At 42.9% G+C, this 19,225-nt stretch overlaps 1 protein-coding gene across 2 annotated transcripts in view; it reads left to right on the forward strand.

Moving 5' to 3' along the window:
* Nucleotides 1-19,225, forward strand: part of TEX15 (testis expressed 15, meiosis and synapsis associated) — a 241,333-nt gene that overhangs the window by 129,909 nt on the left and 92,199 nt on the right. For both annotated transcript variants that reach the window (XM_077476237.1, XM_077476236.1), the window contains exon 6: nt 9,675-9,819. In XM_077476237.1, the coding sequence (XP_077332363.1) occupies nt 9,675-9,819 (145 nt within the window). The remainder of the gene's footprint in view (nt 1-9,674; nt 9,820-19,225) is intronic.

Raw genomic sequence — 19,225 nt, forward strand, 5'->3', positions numbered from 1 at the left:
AGGAATGAATGCCCAGAGTGCAGACTATCCAGCAGGGGAGCTAGACCTTTCGCCTGTACTTTCAATGCACACTTAAATGCCAGATCCTCATGCTCCCATCCAGCATGCTTGAGGCCTCTTAGCTCTTGTACACACATTCGGAGATTCCGACGGAATGTGTCCGATCGGACCGTTTTGTCGGATATTCCGACTGTGTGTGGTCTACATCGGACTGTTTCCGCCGGAGTATCCGACGGACCAAGTTTTCCAACTTGTTGGTAAAATTTTCCCACAAAATGCTCTGATCGGACATACTCCGATCATGTGTAGAGAATTCCGATCGGACAAAGTTCCACGCATGCTCAGATCAAATTCCTACACCAAAGCTATTGGCTACTAGTGTGAACGTAGTCCCGTCGTAACGAAATAATGTCATCACTTCGGATTTTCCGATGACTTTGTCCGACCGTGTGTATGCAACAGTTTCGGACAAAATCCGACGGACAATATCCGACGGATTTGGTTGTCGGAATCTCCGACCGTGTGTACAAGGGCTTAGGAGCATCAAGACAAAGAGAGGCTGCCACACCGCTCCAGATGATACAATAGCTGTACAGAAAATCTGTTGCTGTCCAGTCCGTGAACTGGAAGACTGTCAGAATATGTGCAAAAGAGGTGCTTAGAATAAAGATCATGAATCTCTCACGATTCTGAAGACCTTTTTTTTTTTTAAAGATTTACAACCCCTGAACATTAGGTTATCAAACAGGATGGCAATAAAATAATACTCTTTGCATCAATCAAATTTAAAGAAATGTAATGAAAAAATTATGTAATGTGTAAAGAAATAAAAAAATAAAAAAAATTACCATTAGGTTATATTAGGGTCAGTAAAATGAGCACTAAAGTTCCGGCTGCAGCTGCCCCCAAAAAAAGGATTGGAAAACCTCAAAATGAATGTAAAAAGAAAGGTATTGGAAGCGCCACCATCTACAGTAAGTGGCATTTTAATTTAACCAGTAAACATAGGAATGTATAAAAAATTGCACTCACATTTATTTTAAGAGTTAAAACCATGTATATCCTAATAATGAAAACAACTTTCAGAGCTTGGCAGAATCACAGCTGGGTCTCTAGATTTAGGCTGGGGTAGCTGCTACAGAGGGGTTGCCCATCTGGTGGTGAAGGTTCTGTAAATGGGGGCAGGTCAGCTGCAAGGCAGAGATAGCAGGGGTTGATGATGTTCAGCTGGAGGGACGGATGTCCAGTTGACAGGCTGGGATAACACCGCTGATGGAGGTGCGGTGGATTGCAGCAGGTCTGCCACGAGGCGGTGGGGCCAGTGATTCTCAGCTGGAGAGGTGGCTGTCTGGTCATTAGGCTGAAGTGACACAGCTGGTGGAGGTTTTGTGAATGGCAGCAGGTCTGCCACAAGGCGGAGGTGGCAGGGGTCCATGGTGATCAGCTGGCGGGATGTGACAAAAGGATGGATCTCCTATCAACAGGCTAGGATAGCGGAGCTGATGTCCAGAGCTGATGTCTGGGAACGAGCCGCGACTCGAGGTGGGCGAAACGAGGATGCGGTGCATACAAGTTCCAAAAGGAGAATGTGGGGGCATAGCTATGCGTTTTGGGGCATCAAGGTCCGCCCCTTTGTAAAAGAAAAATGTTTTTAACTCTTCAAATAAATGTGAGTGCAATTTTTTGTACATCCCTATGTTTACTGGTTAAATTATAACGGCACTTACTGTAGTTGGTGGCGCTTCCCATACTTTCCTTTTTACATACATTTTGAGGTCCTATCTTCCTATCCTTCCAATCCTTTTTTGGGGCAGCTGCAGCCAGAACTTTAGTGCCCATTTTACCGACCCTAAAATAACCCAATGGTAATTTTTTGCATTTGTATTCACAGTGGACTACCTGAGTTTGAGTTTGAATTTTTCACTGGACTCTAATTTGATAATATTATGATTTATGCACTTTTTCATGAATTTATTTTTTTGGAATCAGTAGATCGAGTTCTGTACAACCAGGGTGTCCATACATGGATCCAAATTCGGCCAGTCCCTGCTGAACCAGTTGAATTTTGATCCATGTATGGCCCCCTTAAAGCAGTATTAAACCTAAGAGCAAACATTTATTATATTGTTGTTTAACAATTCTTAAATGTGATGGCTGCATTAGTTTCCTTTTTTTAGGCTTGTTTTCTTCTAGCTTTCATCTGGTGATCCAGCCAGGAAGTCTGTTTTTCACAAGCACAAGCTTGTATCAGAATGTATCAATTTATATGGACGAGACAAACTAGTTAACACTGGCAGGGGTAATTAAAATGATCAGCTTTTATTTATTCATGCCAAAACGTTATCCCAAAAGGAAAGAAAAAACATTTGCTGTAAATGATTATAAAGTGTGAGCTGGGGTTTGGCTTTAATTTGCTAGTGTGTGTAAATCTGCTAATGCATTTAACTGTGTAAACAATGCTCGTCTGATTTTTCTGATAATCAGAGTCTTGCAAGCAACTAATGTTTGTTGGAATAATCTAATATCTCAGCCAGCAACTGGTAACACACTCCCAATATAAATGTGACAAAGTGTTGAATAAATAAATAAACAGTTGTGCTAATTGTTGCAATCCATATTCAAAATCAAAAATATATAAACAGTGCCTATGGGCACTCAGCTGACTGGCTGCTGGTCTCCTGTCCCAGTCTGATAGCTGTGGGGGGAGTTACTAGGAAACCACCTCTGACGTCAGCTGAGGAGCAGAGGCGTAGAGACCGGCGGGCAGTCACATGAGCGCGGAACGGCGCTCTGAAGTAAGCTTCGGTATTATATGCAGTATAATACTGCATATTTTTTAAAATTACATGTACTGGGGTGCTTAATATTATATAATAGACGGAACTATAGAAGCAGAGCAGGAGGGGAGGATCAGGGGGTTGACAAGCAGGCAGGGCCATGGCTGACAAGACACAGAGAGCAGGGCTGATCAGGGGGCTGACAAGACACAGAAGCAGGGCCGTGGCTGACGGAGGCACATACTCTGACCATGGTGTTATCATGGTCAGTGTACAGAGGGGAGGGCAGAAACTTTCAGGATCACCCAGGTATTTCAGGTGATACAGGGGGCCAAATAACTTTAACCGCTTGCCGACCCGCGCACGCATATATACATCGGCAGAATGGCACTGGTAGGCAAAAGGGTGTACAGATATGTCCCCTTTTAGAAGCGGTGTTGCGGGTGCCCACCATGGTCTCCGTGACAGTGGGTCCCATGGACTCAATGTCCACCGGGTGCCCGCGATCGTGTCACAGAGAGGTAGAACTGGGTGATGCTTTTGTAAACAAAGCATTTACCCGTTCTGCCTAGTGACAGGACAGAGATCACTGCTCTCTGTCATTGAGAGCTGTGATCACTGTCGTATCACATGTAGCCCATCCCCCACAGTTAGAATCACTCCCTAGGACACATTTAACCCCTTCACTGCCCCCTAGTGATTAACTCCTTCACTGCCATTGTCATTTAAACAGTAATCAATGCATTTTTATAACACTGATCGCTGTATAAATGACAATGGTCCCAAAATAGTGTCAAAAGTGTCCAATCTGTACGCCATAATGTTGCAGTCCCAATAAAAATCGCAGATCGCTGCCATTACTAATAAATAAAAATAAAAATCCCCTATTTTGTAGACGTTATAAATGCGCAAACCAATCAATATACGCTTATTGTGTATTTTTGGGGGCTATTTATTATAGCAAAAAGTTAAAAATCTTGCATTCTTTTCAAAATTGTCGCTCTTCTTTTGTTTATAGTGCAAAATATAAAAACCGCAAAGGCAATCAAATACCACCAAAAGAAAGCTCTATTTGTGAAAAAAATAAAAATAAATACGTCAATTTTGTTTGGGTACAACGTCACACGACCGTGCAATTGTCAGTTAAACCGACGCAGTGCCGTATCGCAAAAAGTGCTCTGGTCAGGAAGGGGGCAAAATCCTCTGTGGCTGAAGTGGGTAAAGAAACGGATCAATATTTTTATTTTGGGGTTAACAAACACTTTAACCACTTCAGCCCCGGAAGGATTTGCCCACATCCTGACCAGGCCATTTTTTGCAGTACAGCACTGCGTTACTTTAACTGACAATTGCGCAGTCGTGCAAATCTGTACCAAAACAAAATTGACGTCCTTTTTTTTCCTACAAATTTTCTTTTGGTGGTATTTGATCGCCTCTGCGGTTTTTATTTTTTGCGCTATAAACAAAAAAATGAGAAATGAAATGATACTTTGCTACAATGTAATGAGTGTACAGCTTGCATAACAGTGTAAATTTGCTGTCCCCTCAAAATAACTCAGCACATAGCCATTCATAAATGAAAATGTCCAAATTGGGCCCAAAGGATCAATATTGTGTGTGGCCACCATTATTTTCCAGCACTGCCTTAACCCTCTTGGGCATGGAGTTCACCAGAGCTTCACAGGTTGCCACTGGAGTCCTCTTCCACTCCTCCATGATGACATCACAGAGCTGATGGATGTTGGAGACCTTCCGCTCCTCCACCTTCCGTTTTAGGATGCCCCACAGGTGCTCAATAGAGTTTAGGTCTGGAGACATGCTTGGCCAGTCCATCACCTTTACCCTCAGCTTCTTTAGCAAGGCAGTGGTCGTCTTGGAGGTGTGTCTGGGGTTGTTATCATGTTGGAATACTGCCATGCGGCCCAGTCTCTGAAGGGAGGGGATCATACACTGCTTCAGTATGTCACAGTACATGTTGGCATTCATGGTTCCCTCAATGAACTGTAGCTCCCCAGTCTTAGGTTCACCTCAAACTGGCTCATTTATGTATGTGTTTATGAACCTTGATTGTAGTCATGTTGGAACAAGAAGGGGCCATCCCCAAACTGTTCCCACAAAGTTGGGAGCATGAAAATATCCAAACACAACACACATTTCAATTGAAGCCATGAGGGGACAGGGAGGACATCTCTGAATAGTGATACGTCGCTTTGAGGCCTATGAGTGGATCCGAGCGGATTGGAAGATCACGTTACATCCGAATTATTGGGTCGTTTTCCGGGAACCTGTATCGAGCCGTCTATGTGATCTGTGATCGAATCTGCGCATTCTGACCTCCTTTAACAAGGGGTCACTGGGGACCTGGTAAGCCTCCATTCATTACCGATCTATAAAGGTGAAGGGTCCACGTGGTCAAGTATTATTATTGTTTTTGAATAAACAAGATTAGCTATTTTTGCTTCATATTCACATGTGACATTATTTTGTTGCATCAATTTATTTATGATCATTTGGATTCACAGTTCGTTTTCGATTCTATTTGGACACTTGAGTTTCATAAATATTTTTGATTCTATTGGACACTTGAGTTTCAGAAGTATCTTAGATTAATGTTTTTCACAATATTTATATTAATGTTTTTTCACAACATTTATACAGTGGTGTGAAAAAGTGTTTGCCCCCTTCCTCATTTCCTGTTCCTTTGCATGTTTGTCACACTTAAGTGTTTCGGAACATCAAACCAATTTAAACAATAGTCAAGGACAACACAAGTAAACACAAAATGCAATTTGTAAATGAAGGTGTTTATTATTAAAGGTGAAAAAAAATCCAAACCATCATGGCCCTGTGTGAAAAAGTGATTGCCCCTAAACCTAATAACTGGTTGGGCCACCCTTAGCAGCAACAACTGCAACCAAGCGTTTGCGATAACGTGCAATGAGGCTTTTACAGCGTCCTGGAGGAATTTTGGCCCACTCATCTTTGCAGAATTGTCCTAATTCAGTTACATTAGAGGGTTTTCGAGCATGAACAGCCTTTTTAAGGTCATACCACAACATCTCAATAGGATTCAGGTCAGGACTTTGGCTAGGCCACTCCAAAGTCTTCATTTTGTTTTTCTTCAGCCATTCGGTGGTGGACTTGCTGGTGTGTTTAGGATCATTGTCCTGCTGCAGAACCCAAGTTCGTTTCAGCTTGAGTACACGAACAGATGGTCGGACATTCTCCTTCAGGATCTCTTGGTAGACAGCAGAATTCATAGTTCCTTTTATCACGGCAAGTCTTCCAGGTCCTGAAGCAGCAAAACAGCCCCAGACCATCACACTACCACCACCATATTTTACTGTTGGTATAATGTTCTTTTTATGAAATGCAGTGTTCCTTGTACGCCAGATATACTTGGACACACACCTTCCAAAGAGTTCCACTTTTGTCTCATCGGTCCACAGAATGTTGTCCCAAAAGTCTTGGGGATCATCAAGATGTGTTGTGGAGAAATTGAGACGAGCTTTGATGTTCTTTTTGCTCAGCAGTGGTTTTCTCCTTGGAACTCTGCCATGCAGGCCATTTTTGCCCAGTCTTTTCCTGATGGTGGAGGCATGAACGCTGACCTTAACTGAGGCAAGTGAGGGCTGCAGTTCCTTGGACGTTGTTGTGGGGTCTTTTGTGACCTCTTGGATGAGTCGTCGCTGCGCTCTTGGGGTAATTTTGGGCGGCCGGCCACTCCTGGGAAGGTTCACCACTGTTCCATGTCTTCGCCATTTGTGGATAATGGCTCTCACTGTGGTTCGCTGGATTCCCAAAGCTTTGGAAATGGCTTTATAACCCTTTCCAGACTGATAGATCTCAATTACTTTCTTTCTCAATTGTTCCTGAATTTCTTTGGGTCTCGGCATGATGTGTAGCTTTTAAGGATCTTCTGGTGGACCTTACTGTGTCAAGCAGCTCCTATTTAAGTGATGCCTTGATTGTGAACAGGTGTGGCAATAATCAGGCCTGGGTGTGGCTAGAGAAATTGAACTCAGGTGTGGACAACCACAGTTATAGTATGTTTTAACAAGGGGGCAATCACTTTTTCACACAGGGCCATGATGGTTTGGATTTTTTTTCACCTTTAATAATAAACACCTTCATTTACAAATTGCATTTTGTGTTTACTTGTGTTGTCCTTGACTATTGTTTAAATTGGTTTGATGTTCCGAAACACTTAAGTGTGACAAACATGCAAAGGAACAGGAAATGAGGAAGGGGGCAAACACTTTTTCACACCACTGTATTTTGATTTCACAGTTTTGTTTGTTTCATTTTTATTAAGCCACATTCATATCTAGTGGCCAAGCGCTGCACTTTATTTCTTTTATTTTCGTTGTGCCCAGTATCCTGGTTACAGTGTTCAACTGCTGACTTATTTGTTTTTACTAAGCACAGATTTTTTACTTCTTTTATGAATCTATCCACGGCCACAGCGGCCACCCCCTATTCATGCATCCGGCCCCTTTCAGGACGCCGGGCACATGAATTACAGTGGCGGGGGTGTTTTTTTGAAGCACCTGATTAAAGCCGTAGGCTCTAATAGGGTGGACTCAGAGTGTAGAGCATTGTGCTTGGAGTCCACCCAGATGTATTAGAAAAGTAAAAGTAAAAGTAAATGAATATTCACTTTTCTAACACTGAATCACCTCTCCTCCAATCAGGAAGAGCGGGTCTGATACCCATTTCCCAATTGTCTGAAAGGTCAGGCGATCTTATTGGACACCTAGGAGGAGGGGGATGCACAGCCGAAGCTGCCATAAACCACACCACAGGAGGAGGAAGAAAGTTTCCTCGATGGGTTAAGTGCCGGTCTTCTCCGGGGGGGGGGGGTTGCCATCCCCCAGCTCCGTGATGTCATCATGGAGGAGTTGAAGTGGACTCCAGTGGCAACCTATGAAGCTCTTGTGAACTCCGTGCCAAAAAGGGTTAAGTCAGTGCTGGAAAATAATGGTGGCCACACAAAATATTGACACTTTGGAACCAATTTGAATGTTTTCACTTAGGAGTGTACTTACATTTGTTGCCAGCAGTTTAGACATTAATGGCTGTGTGAGTTGTTTTGAGAGGACAGCAAATTTACAGTGTTATACAAGCTGTACACTCACTACTTTACATTGTAGCAAAGTGTCATTTCAGTGTTGTCACATGAAAATATATATTAAACTATTTACAAAAATGTGAGGGGTGTACTCACTTTTGTGAGATGTGAGTGTATATATATATATATATATATATATATATATATATATATATATATATATATATATATATATATATATATTATATGAATATATACATATTTGTGTGTGTGTGTATATATATATATATATATATATATAAAGAGAGAGAGAGAGAGAGAGAGAGAGAGAGAGAGAGAGAGAGAGAGAGAGAGCAAGAGTGATTTTAGAATGGCTGACATTGCCCTATTGTTTATAGTTATATGTATATAAGTACCTGTATTATTTAAATATCATTTACATCAGATTTTATTGCCAACATATCTACAGTATACCAGTGTGTTTCCAAGCATACCCAGATTCTGGGCCACAGGAAAGCACAAGTAAGTGCACTCCTGTGCACTTGTGTCAAAAGAGCTTTGGCTATGCTTTTCTTTTAAAGTGGTTCTATTGGCTCGAGTATTTTTTACCTTAATGCGTTCTATGTAGAAGGTAATAATCCTTCTGTGTGCAGTTTCTTCCCCGCCCCTCTAATACTTACCTGAGCCTCATCGTGATACAGCGATGTGCACGAGAGTCTTGGGATTCCAGGGACTCTCCCTCCTCATTGGCTGTGACAGCAGCAGGAGCCATTGATTACCACTACTGTCAATCACAGCCTGTGAACCAATGAAGAGAGAAAGGGGGCAGAGCCGAGCCGTGGCTCTGTGTCTGAATGAAATTGTATACCCACCCTTAAAACCATTGATGTCTTGCTAACATTCTAAGTCATACACAAAATATAGTGACTACGCCCTTATGGTGAGACTGTAAGGGCAAAAAAGATACTTGGTAAAAGATTCCATGAAATCACAAAGTTTTATTAGAGCATATAAAAGTATAACAAGGAACACAATTACATAAAATAATTGATAACAACAGAGTATTCAATGAGTGAACCCAGATTTGGTGCAATTGTATGTCCTCTTCACTCCGACACATTTCAGACGCAATAATGTCTTTCATCAGGGGTAAGTAGAGTAGAGATGCAGATTATTTGTTCTACAATATAATTAACATTATCAAGAATTTGATGTAATTACAGTGCCACATATGCGTTCTTGAACATTGGAAAGAAGACATACCATCAAACAATGAATGACAGCAAGCATAGCTGTTATTAGGTCTAAAAACAATGTCCACCATTGCCAATAGGTGAAAGCACACCCCTGGCTCCCAAGATTGGACCCCAAGCACCTCACAGTGGGATCACCCAGCAGCCGATCTAAGTGCGCTGCACGCGCTGGATCAAAAGGATCTGAGATGGAAGCAATAATGCATATGTGGGCATCAATAGGCATCAATGAGCATCTACAGTGTGGTATAATTGGACCACATGCCAAATTGGTATAAAGTATAAATGGACATGTAGAGCAGTGGGTCAGGAACAAGCCTACTTGGGTGCCCCCACAGAAAGCTGTTTGCTCTAGGGGTACTCTGCAGAGGGGGGGGGGGGCCAGGAGTGCCGGCGGGCAGCCCAACAATAGAAGGACCAGGGCTGCTCTGTGCAAAACCAGTACACAGAGCAGGTAAGTCTAACATGCTTGTTATTTAAAATAAAAAATAAAACTGTGTTTAATATAACTTTAAGGAAGGTTGCATGAACTTAATTCTGATTTCATGAAATCGGTTTGCATTTCTTCTGCAGATCTACATATATGAGTACGATAGCAGCCTTAAACCCGTGAAAACGCCAAGACAGTGCCTTCCAGTTGCCCTAGTAACTGCAACATTTATTTCTCAAAAAACGGCTTTAGCTCCAGCACGTCTCTCATCCAAGCCCAACCCATCAGGTATGAGGCCATGCTTGATTCTCCATATGTTGTGGGAATCTTTTTTTTTTTTCAGATTTGGCAAATGTTAATTAAAAGGTCAGGCCACCCAAAACAGACATTTCACTTTTAAGTAGGTGACAGATATTTTCACCTTGTTGCTTTTTGGGTATCTATGCTTCCCGCATCGCATGCCTTCCGGCGGCAGTTCACACTGCCCTATGCGAACTGCTGGGAGTGTCAGTGAAAAGTTAATGACACCTTTAAATCAGTTTGCATATCGCAGTGCGATCTGCAAACTCGTACAGGAATCGGATCGCATGGTGTGAACACCCATGCGATCCGATTCTGCTACGGACCAAAAAAGGGTCAGGTGCGAGTTTGGGCCGGATGCGATGCGAATTCAGCCATACTATCTGCATGGCTGAAATCGCATCGCATAGAGATCGCATGTGATCACATCCGATCTCGTACACCGCAGCAGTGTGAACTCAGTCTAAATCTAAATATCACTTTGGATAACCTGACCTTTTAGAGTCTAACTCAGTGATGGGCAACCTTTTTGGCGTGGTGTGTCAAAAATCGGCAAAAAATCGAGCATAACTCGCGTGGTGTGTCACTTCGACAAAAAAACATAATTTTGCGCAATTTATAGTTTAAACTACAAAAATGTATAATTGCAATATATAATTGTATTTAATAAACCAAAAACAAATTATTTAACATACCTGCTTAGTAACTTCTTTGTTCATCAGTCGATTTCGTATGTTGCCCTTGATATTATTGAACTTGTTTGGGGTGCCGTGAACCAGGGCTGTGGAGTCGGCTGCTTCCAGCTCCACGTCCTCATCAACATGCCGCTCCAGCCCGCCCCTGCTATGAATATTCCTAGTGACGCGAGGGCGAAGATTATGAATATTCATAGCGGGGGCGGGCCGGAGCGGCATGTTGATGAGGACGTGGAGCTGGAAGCAGCAGACTCCACGGCCCTGCCGTGAACTGAGATAAGTGAGGGGGAGGGCGAATTCTTTAACTAACCTGCCTATTGGTGACTTTTTTGTTGCTGAATCTCATTGGCTAAATCTTCAATTGAAGGTTGGTATTTTGTACACTTCAGGCCCAAGAAAGAGCTACTAACCTCATCTGTCAATCTGTTTCTTTTGTTGGTTTTGATATAATTTAATGCTGAGAATAAGGTCTCACAAAAGTACGTAGAAGGAAAAATTGTGAGTAAAGCTGTTGCTATATTTGTCAGGGTGCTGAAAGTGTCTGGTAGTTTGTTCCAGGCACTCCAAATTTCCTGTTCGTAGTGGCACTCATCTTTATTCTCCAAGCGGCCCCTTTCCAGATTCTCAAGCTTTGACCTCAAGTCGACAAACACCTGAGCCCAGATGCTGTCTTGAAATTCTGCAAGCTGCATCTCCAAATCATCTATTTGCATCCATTGGAAACCATTTAATTCCAAACTATTGTAGACTACTACATCAGGATACTTAATTATTTTCATGGTCTGTTCTAGGCTTCTAAATTGACTAAATCTATCAGTAAACTGGTCAAGTAACGAGTCTAAAACATGCTGGTACTTCATATGCAAGAGTTCCACTTCATTTTGTACAGCTGCACTGGCCTTCTCAAAATGCTTTTGTACTCGAGGAAAATACTTATACGTTTTAGTTTCTACATCTTGCTTGAAAATTTTTACTTTACTTTCAAAAGCTTTTATGTATCCAAACATAACATCAATACTTTTGCCCAAACTTTGTAACTTTAAGTTCAGTTCATTAACATGAACAGAGAGATCTGTAAAAAACATCAGGGTGTTGACCCACTTATCATCATTGAGCTGAGGAAAGTTTCCCAGATCCTTCTCTTCAAGAAATACCTTAATTTCTTCAAAGCACTCCACAAAGCGCTCAAGAACCTTTCCTCGGCTCAGCCATCTTACATTATTGTACATCAGCAGTCCACTGTAGGTGGAATCAACCTCCTGTAAAAGTGCTGAAAATTCTCGCTTGTGAAGGGGGCGAGCAGCTATTAAATTAAATATTTTTGTTAGAACTGACATTAAGTCATTTAAGTCAGTGAATCCTGCCTTGGCACATAAAGCCTCCTGATGGATAATACAATGAAAAGGCACAATCGCATGTCCAATAGCTTCTGTAAACAATTTCACAAATCCAACGTTTTTCCCCACCATGTTTGGGGCACCATCTGTCACTGACACAACTTTAGATATATCAATGCTTAGGTCGCAGAATGTTTGCATAACAACCTTACATATTTCGCTTCCTGATGTACTTGTTGGCACTGATACTAACTTTATCAACTCTTCTCTCATTGGGTGACCATCAGAATATCGACCAATAATGGCCAAATGAGCATGCGATGTGACATCAGTAGTTTCATCAAGAGAGATGGAAAAATATTTACAATTCCTTATGTCTCTCTTTAATTGCTGTTGTACGTTTGTGTTCAGTCTCATTATTCGGTCTTTTATGATATTTCTACTGAGTGGTAACTCAGATATTCTCTTAATAATTGCATCTTTATTCTGCATATCATGAAATAGAACTGGCGCACATCTTAGGAGAGTTTCTTTAATAAATTCTCCCTCATTAAGCGCTTTTGCATGCTGAGCTATGGAGTGAGCAATGCTCAAACTTGCAGAGTTTAAATTTGTAGAGCCTTTTATAAATTTAAGGATGGAGTTAGATTGGCTCTTATAAAGGTGTAGCTTCCTGGAAATGAATTCCCTCCTTTCATCCTCACGTTTTTCCAAGAGCTGGGAATGATTAGTTTCAAAATGTCTATTTATATTCCACGTTCTGCTTACTACCGTTTCAGTACATAGAACGCAAAATGATCTGCCATTTTTTTCTATAATGCCATACATCTCGCTCCATGTCTCTTGAAAGGGTCGGCCACTGCTACTACCACTCCCTTTACTTAACCTTTGTTTTTTATTTTTGTGGGTGCTCCATCAGTGGGCCAGTGACAGCAGATTTATAGATAGCTTGTTAGGCTAGTTAACCCCTAATTGGTTAACACAAACTCCCCCTCACTTATCTCATTTATTGTGGGCAATCACAAGTCCATGGCACCCCAATATTTGCTGCTAATGGCGCTCACAGTTCCCCTTGGCACTCCGCTGTTCCCTGCTGTGGTGCGGTCGTAACCGGCAGTCCCAGGAGTCTGTGCTGGCCTGACTGGAGAGAGGCGCGCACTGTTCCCGCGCTCCTCTCCTGCGGGTCCTCCCTCGCCGCGCTGATGACGTGTGTGCGCACGGCACGCACGCCTTACCAGCAGCCCCTGCGCTCAGAAAGGGGTGGCGGCGATACAGTGAGGGAGTGTGGGCGGGGGAAATCGCACGTCCCGCCCCCCCCCCCCCCCCCCCCCGTTCCTCCAGCACAGATTCTTTCATCCTCGGCGGCCGTGCAGGAGCCGAGGATGAAGCGCATGAAATCCTGTGCGTGTCACCCCAAATGGCTACACGTGTCAGCACTGACACGCGTGTCATAGGTTCGCCATCACTGGTCTAACTGTTGTTCAGTAAAAAAAAAAAAAAATTCAATTTCTTGTGTGCTCTCAGTAACTGTGTCCACCCTGAAAAATACATTGATGTGTTACCAACATCCCAAGTGATACAAAAATATAGAGACTACCCCCTTATGGTGGGACTTTAAGGGCTTATGCACACAGGACATTTTTACAGCTGCTGTTAGGGGCGTTTGCCGTTTTTTTAACTGCCTCTAAAAGCCCCTCCATGTTAGCCTATGTGTCCATGCACACATAAACTGTCAGAGTCAGAGGCGTTTATGCAGTAAAAAAAAATGACAGCCTGTGCTTCCAGAAGCATTAAAAACTGCTGTAAAAACGCATCTAAGCGTGTTAAACCGCGATTAGCTGCGTTGGCCTTTTTTATGCTAAAAAAAAATGGGAAAACACGCAATACGCGATGCTGTAGCATTGGTGTTTTTAAAATGTCCTTAGGGCAGCAAAGATACTTGGTAATAAATTCCACAAAATCACAAAGTTTTATTAGAGCATATAAAAGTGCTGGTAGGATCTTGACACTGAAAACCTGAAGAGATTAAAAAAGTAAAGAGGTGGCCAAGGTCAGAAATGTCACTTTTAAAGTGGCTGTAAAGCCACTTGTATAAAATGCTCGCACCCCCTCTGTACTAGAACAATAAGTTCCCCCTTGTCTGTGTTATATCAAAAATATATATATATTTATCTGTACACAGCGTCTTCCTGCGGTCAGGTGCCTCCTCTCTTCTCTCCTCTGCCTGGCTCACTATATATTTTCTGATAGCAGACACCCTAAAGAATAAAATAGTGGTAGTTCAATTTTTTTTGTGTCACTTGATGTTACAGCAAAGTAAAAAAACACACTAAAGTGAACTTTAGGGCAAACAAACACAATAAACTACCCACATTTAGGAGAGAGGTTGAGTTTGAGGTGGGAGAGGATGCTGGCGCTGTTTGTTCGCCGCTTCTCTGCTTTTTCCGTCCCTCCGCCTCTCGAGTGGGCTTGTTCTGGCGCTTGTGTGTTGACTGGAGGCGAGGAGGGACGAGGAAAACCCCGGACATCTGTGAGTGTCCGAGAGCTTCCCCGAAGTAGCCGATCAGCCGAGCGACCGAGCAACCAAGTTATTTGGAGGCGGGGAAGGACAAGGAGGGACGAGGAAAACCCTCGGACATTCGTGAGCATTTGAGAACCTCCCTGAGCAGTCTAGTAGCTGAGCGGCCTCCTCACCTCCTCACCCATTCTCAGGCCATACAGTGACTTGTTGTTTCCGCTCGGATCAGTAAGCTGGTGACGTGGACGGTGTGGGGACTCGGAGTGTTCTGCCTTATCCTCATTGCACCTTTGTACAAACTGCTTTTTCTGGGACAATGCAATTGGGAGGATTGTAGTGAATTTGGTGCATTATATATGAACGACAAATGAACCCTTGCACTATGCTGCAGCCACCAGGGGTATAGGTTATTACAACTCTGACTGTTTTTAGCTGATACTTGTATTGCTTTATACCTCCCCTGGTATAATTTTATTGAAGCTGACTTCACTCTACCATATCATATTAAGTCATAAGTCATATAATAATTAAGGGAATATGGACTGATAGCCCTTTGACTTAGTTCTCCGGATATCTGTTTTACTGTCAAATACAGTCATAACTAAAAACAACCTGTGCTTTTACCATGTTGCTGTTGGTACCATCACTATGTTTGAGCTATTCAGTTAAACAGCTGATGAGTTACACCAGTTTTTTTGCCCCACCATGTATTGCGGTGATTAAGCAGCTGGGACTTCTTCGCTGCCCACGTTATATCCATAGAAGCTCTCGTCGAAAGTTTGTTTGTTCACAGACTAATCATACCATCCCGACTCTTTGGTCAGCAACGCGAACTGTCACTCCACGCGCGCGCCATCAGAGTCCTGGTGTCCATTGGTTATGTAGTTTGGATGTTTCTGTGGCAACATCTATTAGTGAGCTGAAGGAGTGGACTTTAGTCTGCTGCGGCCGGTGCGAAGATTTGTTGCATCACCAAGCAGCAAAATTGAACTTTTAAATGCGCAGTCTATTACAAACAAATCGTGTTTTATTCATGATCATATTTTGGATAAATGCTTGGACTATATGTTCATAACAGAGACCTGGCATCAGCCAAATATTTTCTCTTCCTTAACCACTTCAGGACCGCCGTATTGCCAATGAACGTCAGCACAATGGCACAGGCAGGCACAATCACGTACATCTACGTGATTGCCTTCCAGCGGGTGGGGGGTCCGATCGGACCCCCTCCCGCTGGTTACGGCGGTCCGATTCGGTCCAGGAGCGCTCCGTGATGAGGGGATGGCCGTTGGTTTTCGGCCACCCCCTCTGGATCGCTCCTGGCCAATGAGAAGCTTCCTCCCCTGTGTATTGTTTACACAGGAAGGAGGAAGTGATGTCATTCTCCTCGGGGCGGTCTTTTTGACCGGACTACGAGGAGAAGAGTAAAAGTAAGTGTGCACCAACACTACACTGACATGTAGGTACACACAGGCACACAAACCCCCCCCCGATCCCCCCCCCCGATCGCCCCCCGATCCCCCCCCGCCCCCCCTCCCCCCCCAGTCACAGTGTCACTGATTGCATTGATCATTTCTTTACTGATCAATGCATTCAGTGTCAGTTGTGACAGTAAAAACTGTCAGGACAGTTAGTGTTAGGTCCAGGGTAGCCCCCTATCACCCCCCAATAAAGATTTAACCCCCTGATTGCCCCTAGAGTTAACCCTTTCACCCCCTTTTGCCAGTGTCACTAAGCGATCATTTTTCTGATCGCTGCATGTGTCGCTAGGTAGCTAGTTATTTTTTTAGGTTCACCGCCAGGTTTTTAGATCGCTAGGTACCCCGATATACTACCCAATAATGGGTTTAACCCCCTGATTGCCGCTAGTTAACCCTTTCACCCCCTTTTGCCAGTGTCACTAAGCGATCGTTTTTCTGATCGCTGCATTAGTGTCGCTACAGTCGCTAGGTAGCTAGTTATTTTTTTAGGTTCACCGCCAGGTTTTTATAGCGCTAGGTACCCCGATATACTACCCAATAATGGTTTTAACCCCCTGATTTCCGCTAGTTAACCCTTTCACCCCCTTTTGCCAGTGTCACTAAGCGATAATTTTTCTGAACGCTGCATCAGTGTCGCTAGTGTCGCTAGGTAGCTAGTTATTTTTTTAGGTTCACCGCCAGGTTTTTATAGCGCTAGGTACCCCGATATACTACCCAATAATGGTTTTAACCCCCTGATTGCTGCTAGTTAACCCTTTCACCCCCTTTCACCAGCGATCACAGTATAAGTGTCACTGGTGACGCTGGTTAGCCAGTTAGTTATTTAGGTTCCCCATCAGGTTTTTATATAGCGCCAGGGACCCCCATATACTACCTAATAAAAATTTGAACCCCCTGATTGCTCCTAGTTAACCTTTTCACCACTGATCACCGTATAAGTGTTACGGGTGACTCTGGTTAGTTTGTTTTTTATAGCATCAGGGCACCCACCATTTATTACGCAATAAAGGTTTAACCCCCTGATCACACGGCGGGTGATATCAATTAGGTTTTAGGGTCAGGGTCTGCGTCGCCCCAGGCAGCGCTAGGTTAGTGCCAGTACCGCTAACACCCACACGCAAAGCATACACCTCCCGTAGTGGTATAGAATCTGAACAGATCAATATCTGATCTGATCAGATCTATACTAGCGTCCCCAGCAGTTTAGGGTTCCAAAAAAACGCATTGTTAGCGGGATCAGCCCAAATACCTGCTGGCACCTGCGTTTTGCCCCTCCGCCCAGCCCACCCAAGTGCAGTATCGATCGATCACTGTCACTTACAAAACACTAAACACATAACTGCAGCGATCGCAGAGTCAGGCCTGATCCCTGCCATCGCTAACAGGTTTTTTGGTAGCATTTTATATTCAAATCCGGAAGGCAGTGCTTGGTTTTCGGGGTCCCGTACGTGGCTAGGCTCCCAAAAAGTCCCCCACATGTGGTATCCCCGTACTCGGGAGAAGCAGCAGAATTTATTTTGGGGTGTAATTTGACTTCTGCCCATAGCATGTGTGAGCAATATATCATTTAGTGACAACTTTGTGCAAAAAAAAAAAAAGTTTGTAATATTCCCGCAACTTTTGGCAAAATATAAAATATTCCATGGACTCAACATGCCTCTCAGTAAATAGCTTGGGGTGTCTACTTTCCAAAATGGGGTCATTTGGGGGGGTTTTGTGCTATTTTGGCATTTTATGGACTTCGAAACTGTGATAGGTAGTGAGGAGTTAAATCAAAAATTTGCACCCTTAGAAATCCTGAAGGTGGTGATTGGTTTTCGGGGTGCCGTGCGCGACTAGACTCCCAAAAAGTCCCACACATGTGGTATCCCCGTACTCAGGAGAAGCAGCAGAATGTATTTTGGGGTGTCATTTCACATATGCCCATAGCATGTGTGAGCAATATATCATTTAGTGACAACTTGGTGCAAAAAAAAAAAAAGTTTGTAATATTCCCGCAACTTGTGGCAAAATATAAAATATTCCATGGACTCAACATGCCTCTCAGTAAATAGCTTGGGGTGTCTACTTTCCAAAATGGGGTCATTTTGGGGGGTTTTGTGCTATTTTGGCATTTTATGGCCTTCGAAACTGTGATAGGTAGTGAGGAGTTAAATCAAAAATTTGCACCCTTAGAAATCTTGAAGGTGGCGATTGGTTTTCGGGGTGCCGTGCGCGACTAGACTCCCAAAAAGTCCCACACATGTGGTATCCCCATACTCGGGAGAAGTAGCGGAATATATTTTGGGGTGCAATTCCACATATAACCATGGCATGTGTGAGCAATATATCATTTAGTGACAACTTTTTGTAAAAAAAAAATTTTTATTTTTTTTTTGTCATTATTCAATCCCTTAGGACAAAAAAAATAAATATTCAATGGGCTCAACATACCCATCAGCAATTTCCTTGGGGTGTCTACTTTCCAAAATGGGGTCATTTGGGGGGGATTTGTACTGCCCTGCCATTTTAGCACCTCAAGAAATGAGATCGGCAGTCATAAATTAAAAGCTGTGTAAATTCCAGAAAATGTACTCTAGTTTGTAGACGCTATAACTTTTGTGCAAACCAAAAAATATACGCTTATTGACATTTTTTTTACTAAAGGCATGTGGCTGAATAAATTTTGCCCTCAATGTATGACTAAAATTTAGTTTATTCGATTTTTCTTATAACAAAAAGAAGAAAATATCTTTTTTTTTCAAAATTTTCGCTCTTTTTCCATTTATATCGCAAAAAAAAAAAATCGCAGAGGCAATCAAATACCATCAAAAGAAAGCTCTATTTGTGGGAAGAAAAGGACGCAAATTTCGTTTGGGTGCAATATTGCATGACCGCGCAATTACCAGTTAAAGCAGCGCAGTGCGAAATTGCAAAAAGACCTCTGGTCCTTAAGGTATTTATTGGTCCGGAGCTGAAGTGGTTAAACGAGAGCTGTCCTAAAGGGTATAGTTACCTTCAAATAGCCCGTAGCACAGGGCGTGGTGGAGGCCTGTTAGTTATTTATCGCATCTGGAGCTATCTCTGCAATCACTACCTGAATTATTGTCGTTTGAATGCCTTGCTTTTAGATGTAAATCCCCTTCTCCTGTGCTGTTTTTCCTTCTCTATCGACCACCGAAATCAAACCCATCATTTATGGGTTGAGATGTCAAATATTTTAACAACTTTTTGTACATCCTCTGCAAATGTTATTATTTTAGGTGATATGAATATTCATGTTGATACCCCTTCATGCCATCCTGCAGCAGAATTCCTTCAGCTACTGGATTGTTTTAATCTTGTTGATGTCCCCACACATACTAGGTAGCATACTTTGGATTT

The sequence above is a fragment of the Lithobates pipiens genome, unplaced genomic scaffold (assembly GCF_037356315.1).
Source record: "Lithobates pipiens isolate NorthernLeopardFrog02 unplaced genomic scaffold, aLitPip1_a1.2 Scaffold_13, whole genome shotgun sequence".
NCBI lineage: Eukaryota > Metazoa > Chordata > Amphibia > Anura > Ranidae > Lithobates > Lithobates pipiens.